Source organism: Rhyacophila brunnea, unplaced genomic scaffold, assembly GCF_057557595.1.
Source record: "Rhyacophila brunnea isolate RB1 unplaced genomic scaffold, BYU_Rbru_1.0 scaffold_1, whole genome shotgun sequence".
NCBI classification, from domain to species: Eukaryota; Metazoa; Arthropoda; class Insecta; order Trichoptera; family Rhyacophilidae; genus Rhyacophila; species Rhyacophila brunnea.
In genome coordinates, this window is record NW_028232751.1 from 7,264,559 (window position 1) to 7,279,700 (window position 15,142).

The window sequence follows — 15,142 nt, forward strand, 5'->3', positions numbered from 1 at the left end:
AGTTCAGGCAGGGCTTAATGAATTTAAAAAAATGAACCACCAATATGTGCAATAAGTATTCTTAATCCAGCGAAAACAAATAAGTATTAATGAAGAAGTGTGCACAATTTTGTCGTATCGCTCAAAATATACTAAAACTATTATGGTTCGGTTTAGGCACAGTTTAATTGATTTTTAAAAACTAACTAACACCATCTGTAAATTGTAGTCTTAGTTCGATAAAAAGAAATACGTATAGCTAACAAAGTTTAACCCGATCGGCGCGTAAAGTTTCCATACAAAAGATGTACTGTCCGCGGTCGGTTTTTCGAAATGTTATTCTTCGCTGTATAATAATAAATACGGCAGTTAAAAATTGTGGCTACAACTGTTATCATGCCTAGATACATAAGGATCCAAGTGCCACACTAAAACACATAATGAAGTGTTGAATTTAGCTGTGTTTACTTTAACAAAACTACTGTATTGCTTTGTTCGGATAAACTCTGTTGCCATTTTCGATGACATACCACTCGACTTCAAAACAAGTGCGCCGATGAAGACAATTAATCACTGACTAATTTTATTTTACTCGTGTTAAAAACACTTAAAAATGCCATAAAAATTATTGAAAATAATAGCTTTTATTTGTGACTTATGAATTATTGTTAATTAGTGTCAGTTTTATTGATGACAAATCCATTAAAATTGGATGTTAGTACCCAGTTTTATTTCGTGGCATAGACTGTGTCAGCATTTTACATGTTTTATGGGCCATTATAATTTAAGCGTTAAAGGTGAGTCCACACTGGTTGAAAATATTATAATAATTTTTTTGTTATTTTTTTTTTAGTGAAATTTGGATTTTGTAGATTACTTTTCAGTTTTATTGAGCATTGTGTTATGTTAGTGATTGTCATTTTATGTTTTGTAAAAAAAATAATATTTATTTTTTAAATTGCGTAAATTTTTCCAAGTGCTATAAAAACTTTTTTTTGGGTAAGATTTTAAAAATTTACAAGCATTAAATTGTACGCGAAGACAATATGTAATATAGTTGAAAAGTCTATATTCCATGATTTATATTTTATATTATATTGTATACATACCCGTGTGTTTTTTTATCAAAAATTTATACGTTTTATATATTCCTTCATAGTAATTCGTAATTTATTGGTAAAACTTGCAATCATCTAAAATATAATAATATATATTTTTTCATTCCGTGTGGACGCATCTTTACTAAATATTTATGACATTCAATAATGAGCTCGATTTATGACTTTGAAACAATTGGGGAGACACATGAGTAATAAATGACATAATCCAGAACACAAGTTCAAGTACATTTTTAGAAATATTACGACAAATTGCTTTTCGTTTTTTGGTTGTCTTTTTCGTATTCCCGCACATGATGTAAAAATCGCGGTGAATTCAACTTTACACGGTAAATACTCGGCGCACACTCAACTCGAATGAAATATATTTTGTATACCTACTGCGCAGCCGCGAAAAATACCGCGTAGATTTGAACTGATGCAATCGTACCGGTGAATCTCAATAGATCGAGGGGGTTCGAAAGATCGATGTTTATGAAATTAAAACAACATATTTTTGACAAAGTTATTGATATGGCGGTACGAACACGAATCAGAGCATCTTTCAATACAACAATCAATACTATGCGTGAAGTATTTCCTACTTTACCGACATTTCAATTTTCGATATCAACAGTTGCGACATCCGCCCAGTATCAGAGCTTATGTAAAAAACAACATATGTCCCATCCGCGGCGATCGGGTTAATGTGCAGATCTTAACAGCCTACCTCCACCCTTCGATACTGCTGTCCATCCAGGTTTGCCCAAAGTCGTTTCCTTCCAGTTTACGATGTGATATATTTAAATCCAACTCAACACTATCCCTCCATCTTGTGCGATGTCGACCAGGTCTTTGTGTTTGTTTTCCGGCTTCCCAGATGCCTGTTTCATTGTCATGCGTGATTCGTCCATACTGTGTACATGGCTCAACCATCTAAGGTTGCCTGATTTGATAGAGTACGATGTGTAGGTTCCTGTATTTTCCATCCCGGCTGTGTTATTGATGAGTATGAAAATTCCACACAGCAAGCTCCGCTCAAATGAGTCCAAAACTCTTTACATGTTTTTGGTCATGCACCAGGTCTGAGTCCTATATTGCAACTGATCTTATTAGTATTTTGTACAAGATGCATTTTAAGTGTCGGTACAATACCGTAGAATGTAGCACCTTCATTACTCTGAAGCGATATTTGTTGCCTAGTACAAGAAATATTCTTGTCTTCACTCAGGTATACGAATTTGTTAATCCTCTAAAAAGCATTGTGTTTCACTTTATACACAAGGAAAAGTTAAATGATTTTCAAATTTTTTAGTTTCCATTTTTTTTTACTAAAAATTTCCATTCAAATGTACGTGAGTAAAAACTAAACCATAAATATTGCAAAATAAAGTTATAGAATTATTATATATTATGATTTACTTTTGTAACTAATGCTTTGGAATAGTTTTTGGTTATTGACGATTCACATGTAAATTATAAATAAAATCAAATACACTTGATCTGTATATCGAAAAGTCCAAAATTAAAATAGTTTTCAATAAAGTTATACATTAGTGGATATCAGTGGCGAAGACTCGGTACTAAACGGTTATTTAACATTTACCACGATATGTAAAAAATACTTTATAAAAACAATTATTAAATAAATAAAATGCAATTGTTACAAACAGTGTGAATTGATTTGCTATTCCATCCGTAAGTAATGAAATTACATTGTGACATCTTAATAAGTATACAATTATCGGTCTGTAATCGTATTCAATATTTATGTAAAGATAGTTGCCGCCGCACTTTATTCAGATGCAGAAATAATATTTAAAATAAACTGAACATATTTCAACAAGTTTATTTTAAATACATTACCATTTTAATGTAGGTTTATTATAATACATTCATACCTACTGTCTACTTATATATTAACATTTTTTTCGTTGGTTATGATAATTTACTTTTTGTCCAACAGGCAGTCTTCACAATTGGCGGTAATTTATTTTGTAATTTAAGGTCAATTCCTAAGTAATCGTCTATATTGAATTGCATTTTGCATCTGTGTCATGTCGAATTAATTAAATATTGCAAGACGTAGAGCGAATGTATTGTAGTATAGTTGGATTTTGTCAATCTAATATTTTTTAAATTAATGGTCATGGTAAATAATGAAGTTTATAACAAGACAAGTGGGTGGATGAATAGATTAGACATGCACTAACAAAAAAAAACGGTGTGTGTACTTATGTACGTGCGTTAGAAGTTATACTTCTTTGGAGTAACAAAACGAAAACAAAACTTGTGATAACCTAGATTCTTCTACTAGCTCTTAATTATCTTGTTAAATTACACGCTCATGAAAAAGGGCCGCTTATTGGAGTGCTGTTGGTTTATTTCTATACACTTTAACTCATATTACTAAAGTATATAATGGTTTCTTGTTGTTTTTATTTTTAAAGTACCAAATGTCAATCTGAAGTTTAATCGTTTGTTTACGTATGAAATTGCAAATGGCCGACGATAATAAATTCGCTGCATAGGCAACGGAACAATTCTAAACTATAATATTATACTGTAAAATCATCACGATTGCAGTATCATACTGTGGCCTAAAGGTAGTGTGTTCGGCTGATAACCGAACAATCAGTAGTTCGAATCCAATCGAGTGTGTTGATTATTGTGTGAAAAAATAAATTATGTGTTACATGTCACACGCCAAAAATACACTGATCTGATTTGATTTTCCAAACGCGCCTAAAGAAGTATAACTTCAATGATTGGTTATCAAGCAACTGTCTTTCTTTGAGTACATATTATAAAGTTCATTAATGTTTACATAATATTATTATAAGCTCTCTGGTTATTTTTTTTAAATCTTTTATTATTGAGATAAATCCTCCGACTGTCATTTTATATGCAATGCGTCGGATTGAAAACCATATCATAATATGTTTTTTAGTTTAATTCTTTTTTTTCATTGGTTATATGTTTTCTTAACTCATTGACCGCTGACGGCACAGCTGTTGTGGCCTCTTTAGGGGCCAATAGATATAATTAGCATGTTATTTAAATTTGGTAATTAAATGGTCCGCGGCGAAACGGTTCAATCGTCTTGTGTTACAGACTTCAGACTACAACAGTTGATGCGTCTATTATCTGATATCGCCGGTCAGTGTCACTTTTTTTCAGGAGAGACGAAAGTTTGTTTAATTTCTTATTCACGACTTTTTATGTTTTTTTTTTAGCTTTACAGATTCATATACTGTAAATAATACTATTGAAAAAATAAAATTCAAATAAACATTCCCAGTTTCGTCAGAAAATTTGGTTTAAACAAAGTACTTTTCAAACTTAAATGAGTTGACATAACTATTTTACAATATAATTTATGTAATGCAATACCGTCATATAGCAGTAAATTGTTTTAGTCAATTCTCACTCATGGTATATTGACTTATGGTATATTTAAATAAAATAAAATTATCCATAATGAATAATTGTTTTCCTAACAATAAAATAAATATTAAAATTTAACCACTCTTTTCCATTGAGCTGTATTAAGTAATTGTTTCCTTGTTTTATCCGGACTAACTTAATGTAATATTTTGTTCCATTTTAATGCCAATTAAGTTTAAAAAACATGAAATACGCAGGCACTAAAGTCAGGCATGAGTAGTTCCATACGAAACACTGAACGATGTTCAGTCAGCTGATTCAAATGCGGCAATCTGATTGGCTCTCAATGACTTGGCCAAAATAATAGTAAAACCATAATTTAAAGTTGATTTTAATATTATTTAGAGTAAAGAATTTCATATTGCAACATAACATTAAAATTCCCTACCGAAATCGATCAAAAAGTGAACATCGGCAAAAACATGACTTGGCCATGTTTGATAATAGACGCTTCAATTAAAATTAAGACCATATTGTTATTAATAGTCAGTCTCATAGTTTAAGATAATTTGTAACACTGTTAACAAACTTTTTTATTCATTCCATTTTCTATAATAATAAGCTTTCAACAATGAGTTTTATTTTTGCTATAGGATTACTGATTGTTTAGTTGCGATTTGTCTAGTTTTTGCTCACATGTCAATATCACAAAGAACCGCTTATAGATAGATTTGTATGGAACATTTTTTATGATTCTAAAAAGAATTGCATGATAGATTGTACTAATATATATATTTTTATCGAGAGTAGAATCCGTTTACGATTAATAATTGAGGGGATGAAAACACAAAGACAAAATTGACATTTAAAAAACATATTTTGACACAGTGATTTTTCCTTGTAATATTATCTTTTGTATAGGAACATAACGCCATATTTAAAATTAGTTTATCAAATCGGTACTTTTTACTTTGAAGTCGATATATTTTAGAATGGCAATCAATCGGTGGCCTCATACCCTCAATTGCACTATATTTTTAAATCAAAATGATAATAGTAAGTGGTATAGTAAAACAATGTTTAAGTCAGTGAGAATATCTTTGTAAAATTTAAAAATTATCCATATTCTGTAAAATGTATTCACATGTCAAATATAACCATTTTGATTTTTAGGTCATGAATGAAATAATGCGTAGTGTGGATATACATTATACATATTATAAGCCATTATAATAAGTCTTTAAAAGTAAACTTTCCCATTGCTATTTTTCTTTCTTTCAAAAAATGTATATTATCAATCTTACAAATCCATTGTAAAATTTCTATCTATGTTTTATTTGAAGATTTATATTTTAGTATTTAAGCTTAACTGTTTTGAAATGGTGTGTTTCTCCCAAGTCGAGGAGCATACTCATTATTTTTATACTAATTAAAATGTTACAGAAGTAAAATATTTCTTTTATTTTTCAGTAAACCCAAGTGCTAATTTTTGAACACAGTAATATGTATATTGTTTTCCAGGATTTTACATTATTAATAGAGCATTGCGGATGTTTTGCGATCTGTGGAACTACAAAATTCCCCCGATCTTTAAGGTAAATATTTATGTCCTCAATCTCCGCTTCCATCCATTTCATACAGTACTTTATATCGCAGCCATGACAATATGTATGTTGAAGAATAAATGTGTAAGTATAAGACAACACAAACATGGACCCTACAAACCAACCCATACCGCACCAGACTCGGTCTTAATCAAGCGTATCATGAGGCCCTATGTTTGGTGTGAAGCATCAGCAGTTTTTTACACCTGGGAATGTCTCAGGAGCAGATACCCAAAACTAAGATCGCCACGCTCTCAAGTGAGCTTTGACTGAGTTGAAAGACGTAATATAATAAAAAGTGCCACAGGAGAAAAAGGCATTGAGTCTTTATAGAAACAAATGAATTTAATGATATATAAGATACAAAAAACAATACGGGTAACCAAACTGTGTGAGGAAATCTTCACATCCGCAATAAGACACTGCGAATTTTATGTAATATAATTGGCCTTTGTGGCGACCAGGTCGGACGGCCCGGCCCGATGGACCCAACAGCTGTTGGACCGACTTTCCTCTCGGACATTCCCAGAGGATGTGGTATGCATTCCGTAGTTCTCCGCCACATTGCCATGTTGGCCAGGTAAGAATAAGACAAGAAATTGGTATATTATGGTTTTGAAATAACGTTCTTGTTGATTCTATATTTTTCCAGGTTATAAACCCATCCTTAGGATCTTAGAACCAATGATAATTAAATCTCTGATCGAGTGTTGTGTCAACGGAGAGGAAATGTTCTCGGAAACTGATTTGTCGCTTAAATGGAAGAGAAAATAGAGTGGGCTCCAATTAGACCGATTATGAAAGTTACTTGAATTGGTAGTTTATTTAAATTACCAAAACTACCAATTAAAACATTAAATAAAACTCTTGCGTTCCTCATATCCTTCCTTTACTATGTCACCAAAAATCAATGCCATATGACGACTTCAGGTGACACTAGTAATCGATTTGTAAGTGTACTCCATTTTTCTCAAAACTACAGTTTAACAGTTACGCACCCTTCTATAAAGTTCCTCAAATAATAACACATTATTTTTTCAAAAAGATTTATTTTTATTTTAATAAATAAATACATACATGCAAATAAATTGTCATCCTGCTTTTGATTTTATATAAAAATTTCCCTACATGGTTATTCAATATCTTTGTCATTAATAATTGACATAATTTTTTGAGAAATTTGTATACTAAATAGATATTTCATTCTTGACAACACATGTGGGATGAAAAAGTGTTGGATTGATAAAGATTAAAATAATAATAATAAATTGTTTATACGGAACACAGATACCATAAATGATGGAATGTTATGTAAGTACCTATAATATTAAATTTTATTTTACGGAATAGTGACAGTATTTTTTGGTCATAATAATATAGTGTAACGCAATTTACATTATATGACACATGATTTAATTAAATTAGCGGGCAAATAAGAGGCCGAAACTGACATTTTCAAAAGTTGTTAAATAAAGTAAATTTGACTTTAAATTTTATATTTATTTTCTTTAAGTACAGCAGACTTTAAATTTAATTTAATCAAGACGTGTACCTAATGAATCATTTTTAGAGCTTTGTCATTACAGTTTTTCCAACACAGTTGAGGTTATATTATAATAGAATGTTTTTAACAACGAACGATTATTAGTCATTCACCACAACAATTCAATCCTTATTTTACATTGAAAAAACAATACGAATTGTGAGATGATGACATCATGTATCAGTTGATAATGAATTTATTTGTCGAGTATCCGAGAAAACAGTCCTGCTGTAAAATGACTTAAGACTATTGTTTCTGTTTCAAGCAAAAATAATTTACTTAACAGTAAGGGAAACATTTATTATTTATATAAAAAGTGATGTCTGGCGACTGAATAATGGACTCTGTAAGTAGAGGGGGTTTTATTTGAGATTTTTCATCTCTGACAACATTGAATAGAAGATTATATATTACTTAATGATTAATTACAACATTTATTTATATTCTTTAGACATTGATATATTGAGTAGTGAATTTAGAATTTATTAGTGACATTTTTATGGGTGGGATTTTTAAAAATAGTTGATTCTTTTAGGTCTTCATGACATAGTAATTAATATAACTATACTTTAATGTTAAATAAATGAGCACACTGGTCAAGTATCTTTTAATAGGTAATAATTAATAAAAGCTCTATTAGGTATAATATTATTTTACCTATCAATAGTATTTTGCTTCTAAACAATATAAAATAAAAAATAATGTAATCAAAATGGATTTTATTGGTAGGAAGAAAATATACTAACTATGATAATATTATAATTCCAATGTATCAATCTGTTGCGTAATACATGTGGTCTTCTGGAAAATAATATTTAGTAAACAAATGGAAATACAAACATATTTAATTTCAATTCACAATATAATATACTTGATATTAAAATTAAATATGATGAACAACATTTTTTATTTATTATAATAATATTGGCAGTACATATTGCAATAGAGTACCATTTTTTTTTCTCTTCTGCAGAATGGAAGTATTTTATTATAAAATAAAATGACTGCCAAGTTACCTAACATATTGCAGAACAAATGAATTATTATTACATAAAACAATACAATAATTTCTATAAATTCCCACAATTTATGATTATTTTAGAAAGATATAATAAAACAGCATAGCAAAGAACCTCATTCTCATTTTCGTATGATCTATGAGTAAACCACTACACTTGAATCCTAATAATCAAATAGATAAGACCCATTGTGTCCATGTGTTTAGTGTTGCGCGGTTAATTGTAATAACTACTTTTGAATTATTCTAAAATATTTTATTTCTTTCGCATTTATCTCTCGTATACCCTTTGGGAAGTTCCTGCCTAGCTCGGAAGGTGCATGTAATTAATAATTAAGCATGTTGTAAATATTAAAAAAAAAAAAACAGTGGAATGTTTAACATTTCACCGCCACATCATCATTTTGCATCTTACTCTAAAGTCTCGAAGACAAGTCTTACTAGATAAGAATAATTGTATTAAATTATTAATCCTAACACTCTTAATACATTTTCACAACAATGGAACTTGGTTCCGTGATGATCTTCCAGACCATCAGAAGCGTTAAAATTATTGTGCTCCACATAAAAAATATCAGTTTTACCATGTTCATGATTGAGGGCATTAGTTACCAAGTCAGACACCTCCACTTTTTTGTAATTTTGTTACGTACCCAGTTTCTGACTAATTATCTGTGACGAAAAAAATGAGTTTTTGAATTGACTTTAGTTATCAGAAATATGTATAGATCACATGCATTTCTATAGCTTATTTGATGCGTCGGCTATCTGGAATATATAATAAATAAATAATATGATCAATAGCGACGTAATGTGGTTTTCTAATGCAATCACTCGTATGGTGGCAGGGTGTCGGTGAATCCCACTTGCTAAAAACGATTCAAACGGAAAAGTACAAAACTTAAACAAAATATCTTCTGTGGAAGTATTGATTTCTTTATTTAAGTCAATATTATAATTGGCGGTTTTTGTGAATATTTTAGAAGAAAACTTTTTGGAGATAGGTAAACTGACTTTGCAACTAGTTACCTTAATCTTTCAGTGGTTCGGAAAATATATGTGAACTTGTTTCAACTGAATACAACGTTTCGCTGAATGAAATATACGATTTAAACTGGTTAGGTTAGTACCTATACAAAGTCTTGCAATCTGTATGTATCTGCAATCAAAATACCCTGAAATAAAACCACATTTCATTCATTTTATTACCTCATCAATTGAAGAAATAGATTAATGTAAAATTGTATTGTGATATTCCATTATTTTAGTGGGGGTACTAATGAAAAAGTAAACCAAATGAATGATAATATAGTATAATAATATAGTAGTACTTATAATGGAAGTTTTGTATAATAATTAGGTATAAATAAGTTATGGTTGTTTTGTTTTCTGAAAAATTTGAGCACTTAAAAAATATATGTATAGTTTCAGTTTCAATAATATTATTGAAGGTGTAAATAAATGTAATTTTTTTGATAGCTTATAAAACGTTTTTAGGATGAAGTTATTCATCATTTTGACAATTCCTTATGTTTATTATTTATGTATATTGAACTTTTCATTTAATCCGTGTTGTAGATATGTATTAATTGAACTGGAAATTATAATGGTTTTGAAACCAAGTTATTATCGTTAATTCTACTTTAATTGAATTATTTACGCTGACAGCTATTTCGGGCTATAAAAACCCATCTTCGGAACAGTCGAATATAACTTGAAGTTAAAACTTTGGATTTTTTGTAATCGTATCGGTAGATAAGTGAATGTTTTGTTCACTATAAGATGTATTAGTTAACATAAAAGTATTTGCTTTCGCGATAGAGTAAGGAAACTTTGAAAAACTAACGATTAAAATTATTTACTGAGTTTTCTGTATTAATATAGTTCAGACTACGTCATATTTATTTAAAACTTGAATAACACAGTATTAATTCGATAACTATCTTAACAGCTTATTTTATCCTATAGCCAGGCTATATTTAGCGTAATAATATACTTAAGATTTGAGGAACATCACAATAATAAATATCTATGGTATCTGTCAATTTACGATAAGTGAAAAAAATTCTTAATTTCAAACATAACATCTATTCAATTCTAAACTATCCTAAACGCCAAATCATAAAATGTGGAAAAAGGAAAGCGAAATTTAGAAATTATGAACCTTACCAATTTCAAATTTATGAAAAATTCAATACATTGGCAAATAATCTCACTTAGGATACTAAGATAATAAGAAGTGGCATGAAAATAATTGTTTCTTAAATTCAATATAATCCTATGCATTTAGGTTTATACAGAAATGTTGGAAATTTCATAGAGAATCGATTAATGTAAAAAACGTATTTCGAAAAATTGGCGTTTAGGATAGTTTAGAATTGAATAGACGATTAACTGTTGGCGTGATAGTTGAAATTAAAACATTTACTTTTACAGCTAATTTTCCCAGTTTACTGGGAGAATTTAAAAGTGAATGTAAAAAATATCGGTACCTATTCCAATTAACATAAACTGACAAAAAAACCACAGATATTTTATACATATAAAACAAAGTATTTAAAATTATTTTTTCCTCACAATTTAACCTTAAAATACATTAATTACTTTGTGCAATGAACATTACATTAACAGTATAATAACAGTATTACAAAATTCATTCAGAAGACATTTCTCACAGGTGCAGATTTTATTTGATTTTTATACTGTTATTACTATGAATAACAACTTTAAAATGGCAAAATAATGATTGACATAGTGAGCACTCTGCTGAATGAATACCATAATACTATACATAATGGAAAAGTGCTTAAATAATTGTTAGGTATAGCCACAAGCCAACGTTGGCTCACTATACATACCTATTCGCTGTTTTATTCAAAAGAAGGTAATAATTATTTAATGAAATTATGAAGATGATATTATTAAACCTGAATTATATTCTTTTTAAAGGCAAATTATACATTATTTTTTAAAGCAGCATTCCCACAATCATAATTTAACAGGCAGTTGGCCACATTTTTACATGACACTTCAATATTACAATGTTATATAGATTTGCCTAAATGTTAGTCTTCAACATTTCCACATTGACAAAATGGCAGAAATTTCTTCCATGACTTTCCATGTTAGGGCAAGTAAAGTTAATACAATAGTAGTAATTTAAAAATAGAACAATTTATAAAAACCGATTTTTTACTTTTCTTTTCGTCACATAGATGTTTAATAAAATATTATATTATTATTTCAGTGTAGATATAGTTTTTATATAAAAAAATGATACTAATCATACAGTTTGATCATCTATATTATAATATATATTATTTAATCAAGTATACCTATCACATGTAGCTATACTGCATTCTATAACATCAGTATATAATAATATGTATGTCATAATATCATGCACTTGAAAATATATGAATTTATTTTCTCTTTGGCTTTAAGCTTTAATGTACATAATTTTATTTTAATCAGTTATCGTAGAAATGCAGTGAATAAATTTTATATGGTAGCTATTGTACATTAAATTTATAAGAAAAAGTAATTTCTTAAACAAACCAGGATGGTTGTAATCTAGCAATGATTATGACTAAAATTAACATAAAACATTTTGTTGGTGGGTGCATACATTGTAGGCTGCGAAATAAATCATACAATTTATTTACTATTTGGTTCCAAGTAGCTAACATTTGGCCTGCTATAATTAAATGATGGCATTAATTAGATATGGCAACAAAAAAGTTCAAAAACTACACAAAATTTATAAAACAAAGTACCTACTTGCTCAAACATTTTTCTTTCAAACTTAAAATTTTCTTGCTTCAATTTAAAATTATAAATACGATCCAAAAAAATTAAAACAATTCACGGACCTAACTAAAAGACAGATTTTTAATGTAGAGCGTAAGAACACAAATTCAGCGAAAATGAGTTACTTACGACATTCAATTGTTTAAGATTTAAATTTAAGTGTTTCAAATTGTCGTCAGATACTTTTTATATATATTGCGTTAGTGAAATATAAATGTATATGGATGAAATCAATTTAATAATTATTTAATTCTGCCAATTTTAAATTATTTCTTAGGGCATTTTGCATTATGTTCTTTGATATCGACGCTGGAATTTTCAAACGATGTAAAGCTCAAATTACATTGGCAGATTGTGTCTGGCCCGATCGTCTGCCACGACTGTCAAAATCTATTCTCCATGGTTTTCAAGGATCGGGAGCGATCGTGAGTAAAGTGGGAAAAACTCTATTTTCCGTCGTCCTGATCGTTTTGACGTAAATTTGCACGGGATAATGTTCAGTGTTGCCACCAATCTAACGAAGAAATAGTTTTCGGTCAACCGATATTTTAATTAATAGCAACACTATGTTTACTTTAAACCAATCAAAAACAAGGACCAGATATCCGAACACCGCCCACTAGGTTTGACACCTCAGTTTTGATGTAAATTTGCGTGGGAATATTGTTCAGTGTTTCCACCAATCTAACGAAGAAATAGTTTTCGGTCAACCTATATTTTTAATAATAGCAACACTATGTTTATTTTAAACCAATCAAAAACAAGGAGCAACGCGATTGAATCGTTGTGTGTAATTGCAAATAGTGTAAAAACGTTGGCCACAACGGTCGGCGTGGATCATTGGGTCTACGCGTCTGCCAATGTAATTAAGCCTTAAGAGACCAAAATGTTTATAAAGATTCTTATGATGTACAATGGACCAAATCTTTTAAAAAATCAATTGCTCGTTTCCTAAATGAACATTTTATTAACTATCAATTTCTTTTTAATCTCAGTACTAGCAAAATATGATCAGATCCCCTTTTCCCTGATTGGTTATTTTGAATAAATAGCGCATCATTTACTAAAATCTTTATTTTAAGTGATCTACTTTGGACTAAGTTTTATAATCATGCATATTAGTTCCGATCCCATTTCATGAATTTTAGGAGAAGAATAGTTTTGTTTTAATATGTTTATTTATAAAGCAAACGTTTTCTTCTTATTACACTTTGTTAGTTGACAACAAAATATTTTTCGAGATTCTGAGAAAGTTTTCAATTCCAGTTCCAATATTGGAATAAAGAAATTAAATATGATCAAAGGAGTGCGAAACCCCCCATTGATGAGTCAAAGATAATTTGCAAAATTTTACCCTTTACATCGAAGTAAACTTCAAACGTCGATATATCAATACTCTCCTATTTACATAAAAGTTTTCACAATTTCCACCATACTTGTATACGTTCCTACGACGAGCCCAATGATTCCGAACAGAATTAACAGCGTGTCTTTGATGAGGAGCCACTTACACGGGCCAAGATTGTCAGGCCAGTTGACGCAGAGTTCGATAATGGCTGGAAAAGCAATGCCCAGGGCGGAAAGACACAGCGCTCCAAACAGAGATATGAACAGGCCCAGACGAGGAATCGCGATTGCCAGAACAACTGAAATTAATACAATGGTTTAAAAAAAAATGTTGGCCATGACTAATGTGATAGTCAACATAATAGGTACAAGAAAAAAAGGTCATATCCACTATAATTTTAAACTCTTCAATCACCCCATAAATTAAATATTCATGTACGGTGTTTTCAACCGTAATTTCGGTGTTGATGATCAACATGAAAGAAAGGGTGGATGCATTCCTGAATAGTATCTGTCATAGCATACTAATGGGATATCTGAAACTAGATCAAACATGCGTAGGGCAGTCAAAAAAGCTTCAAAGCTTTTTGATTGTTAACTCTATACTTTTGACAGAGACTTTTCTTTTGGTGGGAGACCAGTACAAAAACATCCAACCCCTACAATGTACTCAGTAATACAAACTACTTTTTTAATGCGCAGTGAAATAAATATTATTTACCTACAGTAAAAACGAAACAATAATGCGGTTGGTCGATAGTGTGCGTGCGTATGGGGAGCTGTGATAAATGCCTGGCAGCCGATGACCGCGTATTCGTACGCATACGTACATATACAATCGACGAACCGCATCATTGTTTCGTTTTTACTGTACTTTGAAATGGGGTGAGATGAGACAAATGCTATTTTTTGTAATTACTTTATTTAATTATTACGTTTTTAACCTCAAATTCTGTTAAATGGTCATCTTTCATCTATTTTATGAAAATATTGCATTTTTTGTAATATAAAAAAGTTTTGATAGTATCTTTCATTACGATACCATTATCATTACTTTTTCTTTGGATATGACAGCCCTAGACATGCAACGTTCATGTACGTACAACTGACTTGTAAACGTGAGTCAGAGACTGCCCATAAGTCAGTCGTACACCATCTTATATGCGGATGCCTCATAATTGACTCATGATGTCATGGCTAAACATCAACAACATCCTTTCAAATAGCATTCATTATGAACGATCTTATGTCTTATAAACGAGTCAGACAAATGTGACAGTGGCGTTACAATCTTATAGCAACTAAATGTACATCAGGGCCCAACAGCACGGGGCCCTAGATATCAGTCCGATAGTGG

The 15,142-nt window shown here is 30.1% G+C and overlaps 1 protein-coding gene across 1 annotated transcript in view; it reads right to left on the bottom strand.

Moving 5' to 3' along the window:
* Positions 1–12,616: 12,616 nt before the first annotated feature.
* The window catches only part of LOC147079440 (proton-coupled amino acid transporter-like protein acs), a 68,034-nt gene continuing 65,508 nt past the window's right edge, over positions 12,617–15,142 (bottom strand). Inside the window, exon 9 of the mRNA XM_085960466.1 lies at positions 12,617–14,084. Coding sequence (XP_085816592.1) covers positions 13,843–14,084 — 242 coding nt within the window. The 3' untranslated portion in view covers positions 12,617–13,842. The remainder of the gene's footprint in view (positions 14,085–15,142) is intronic.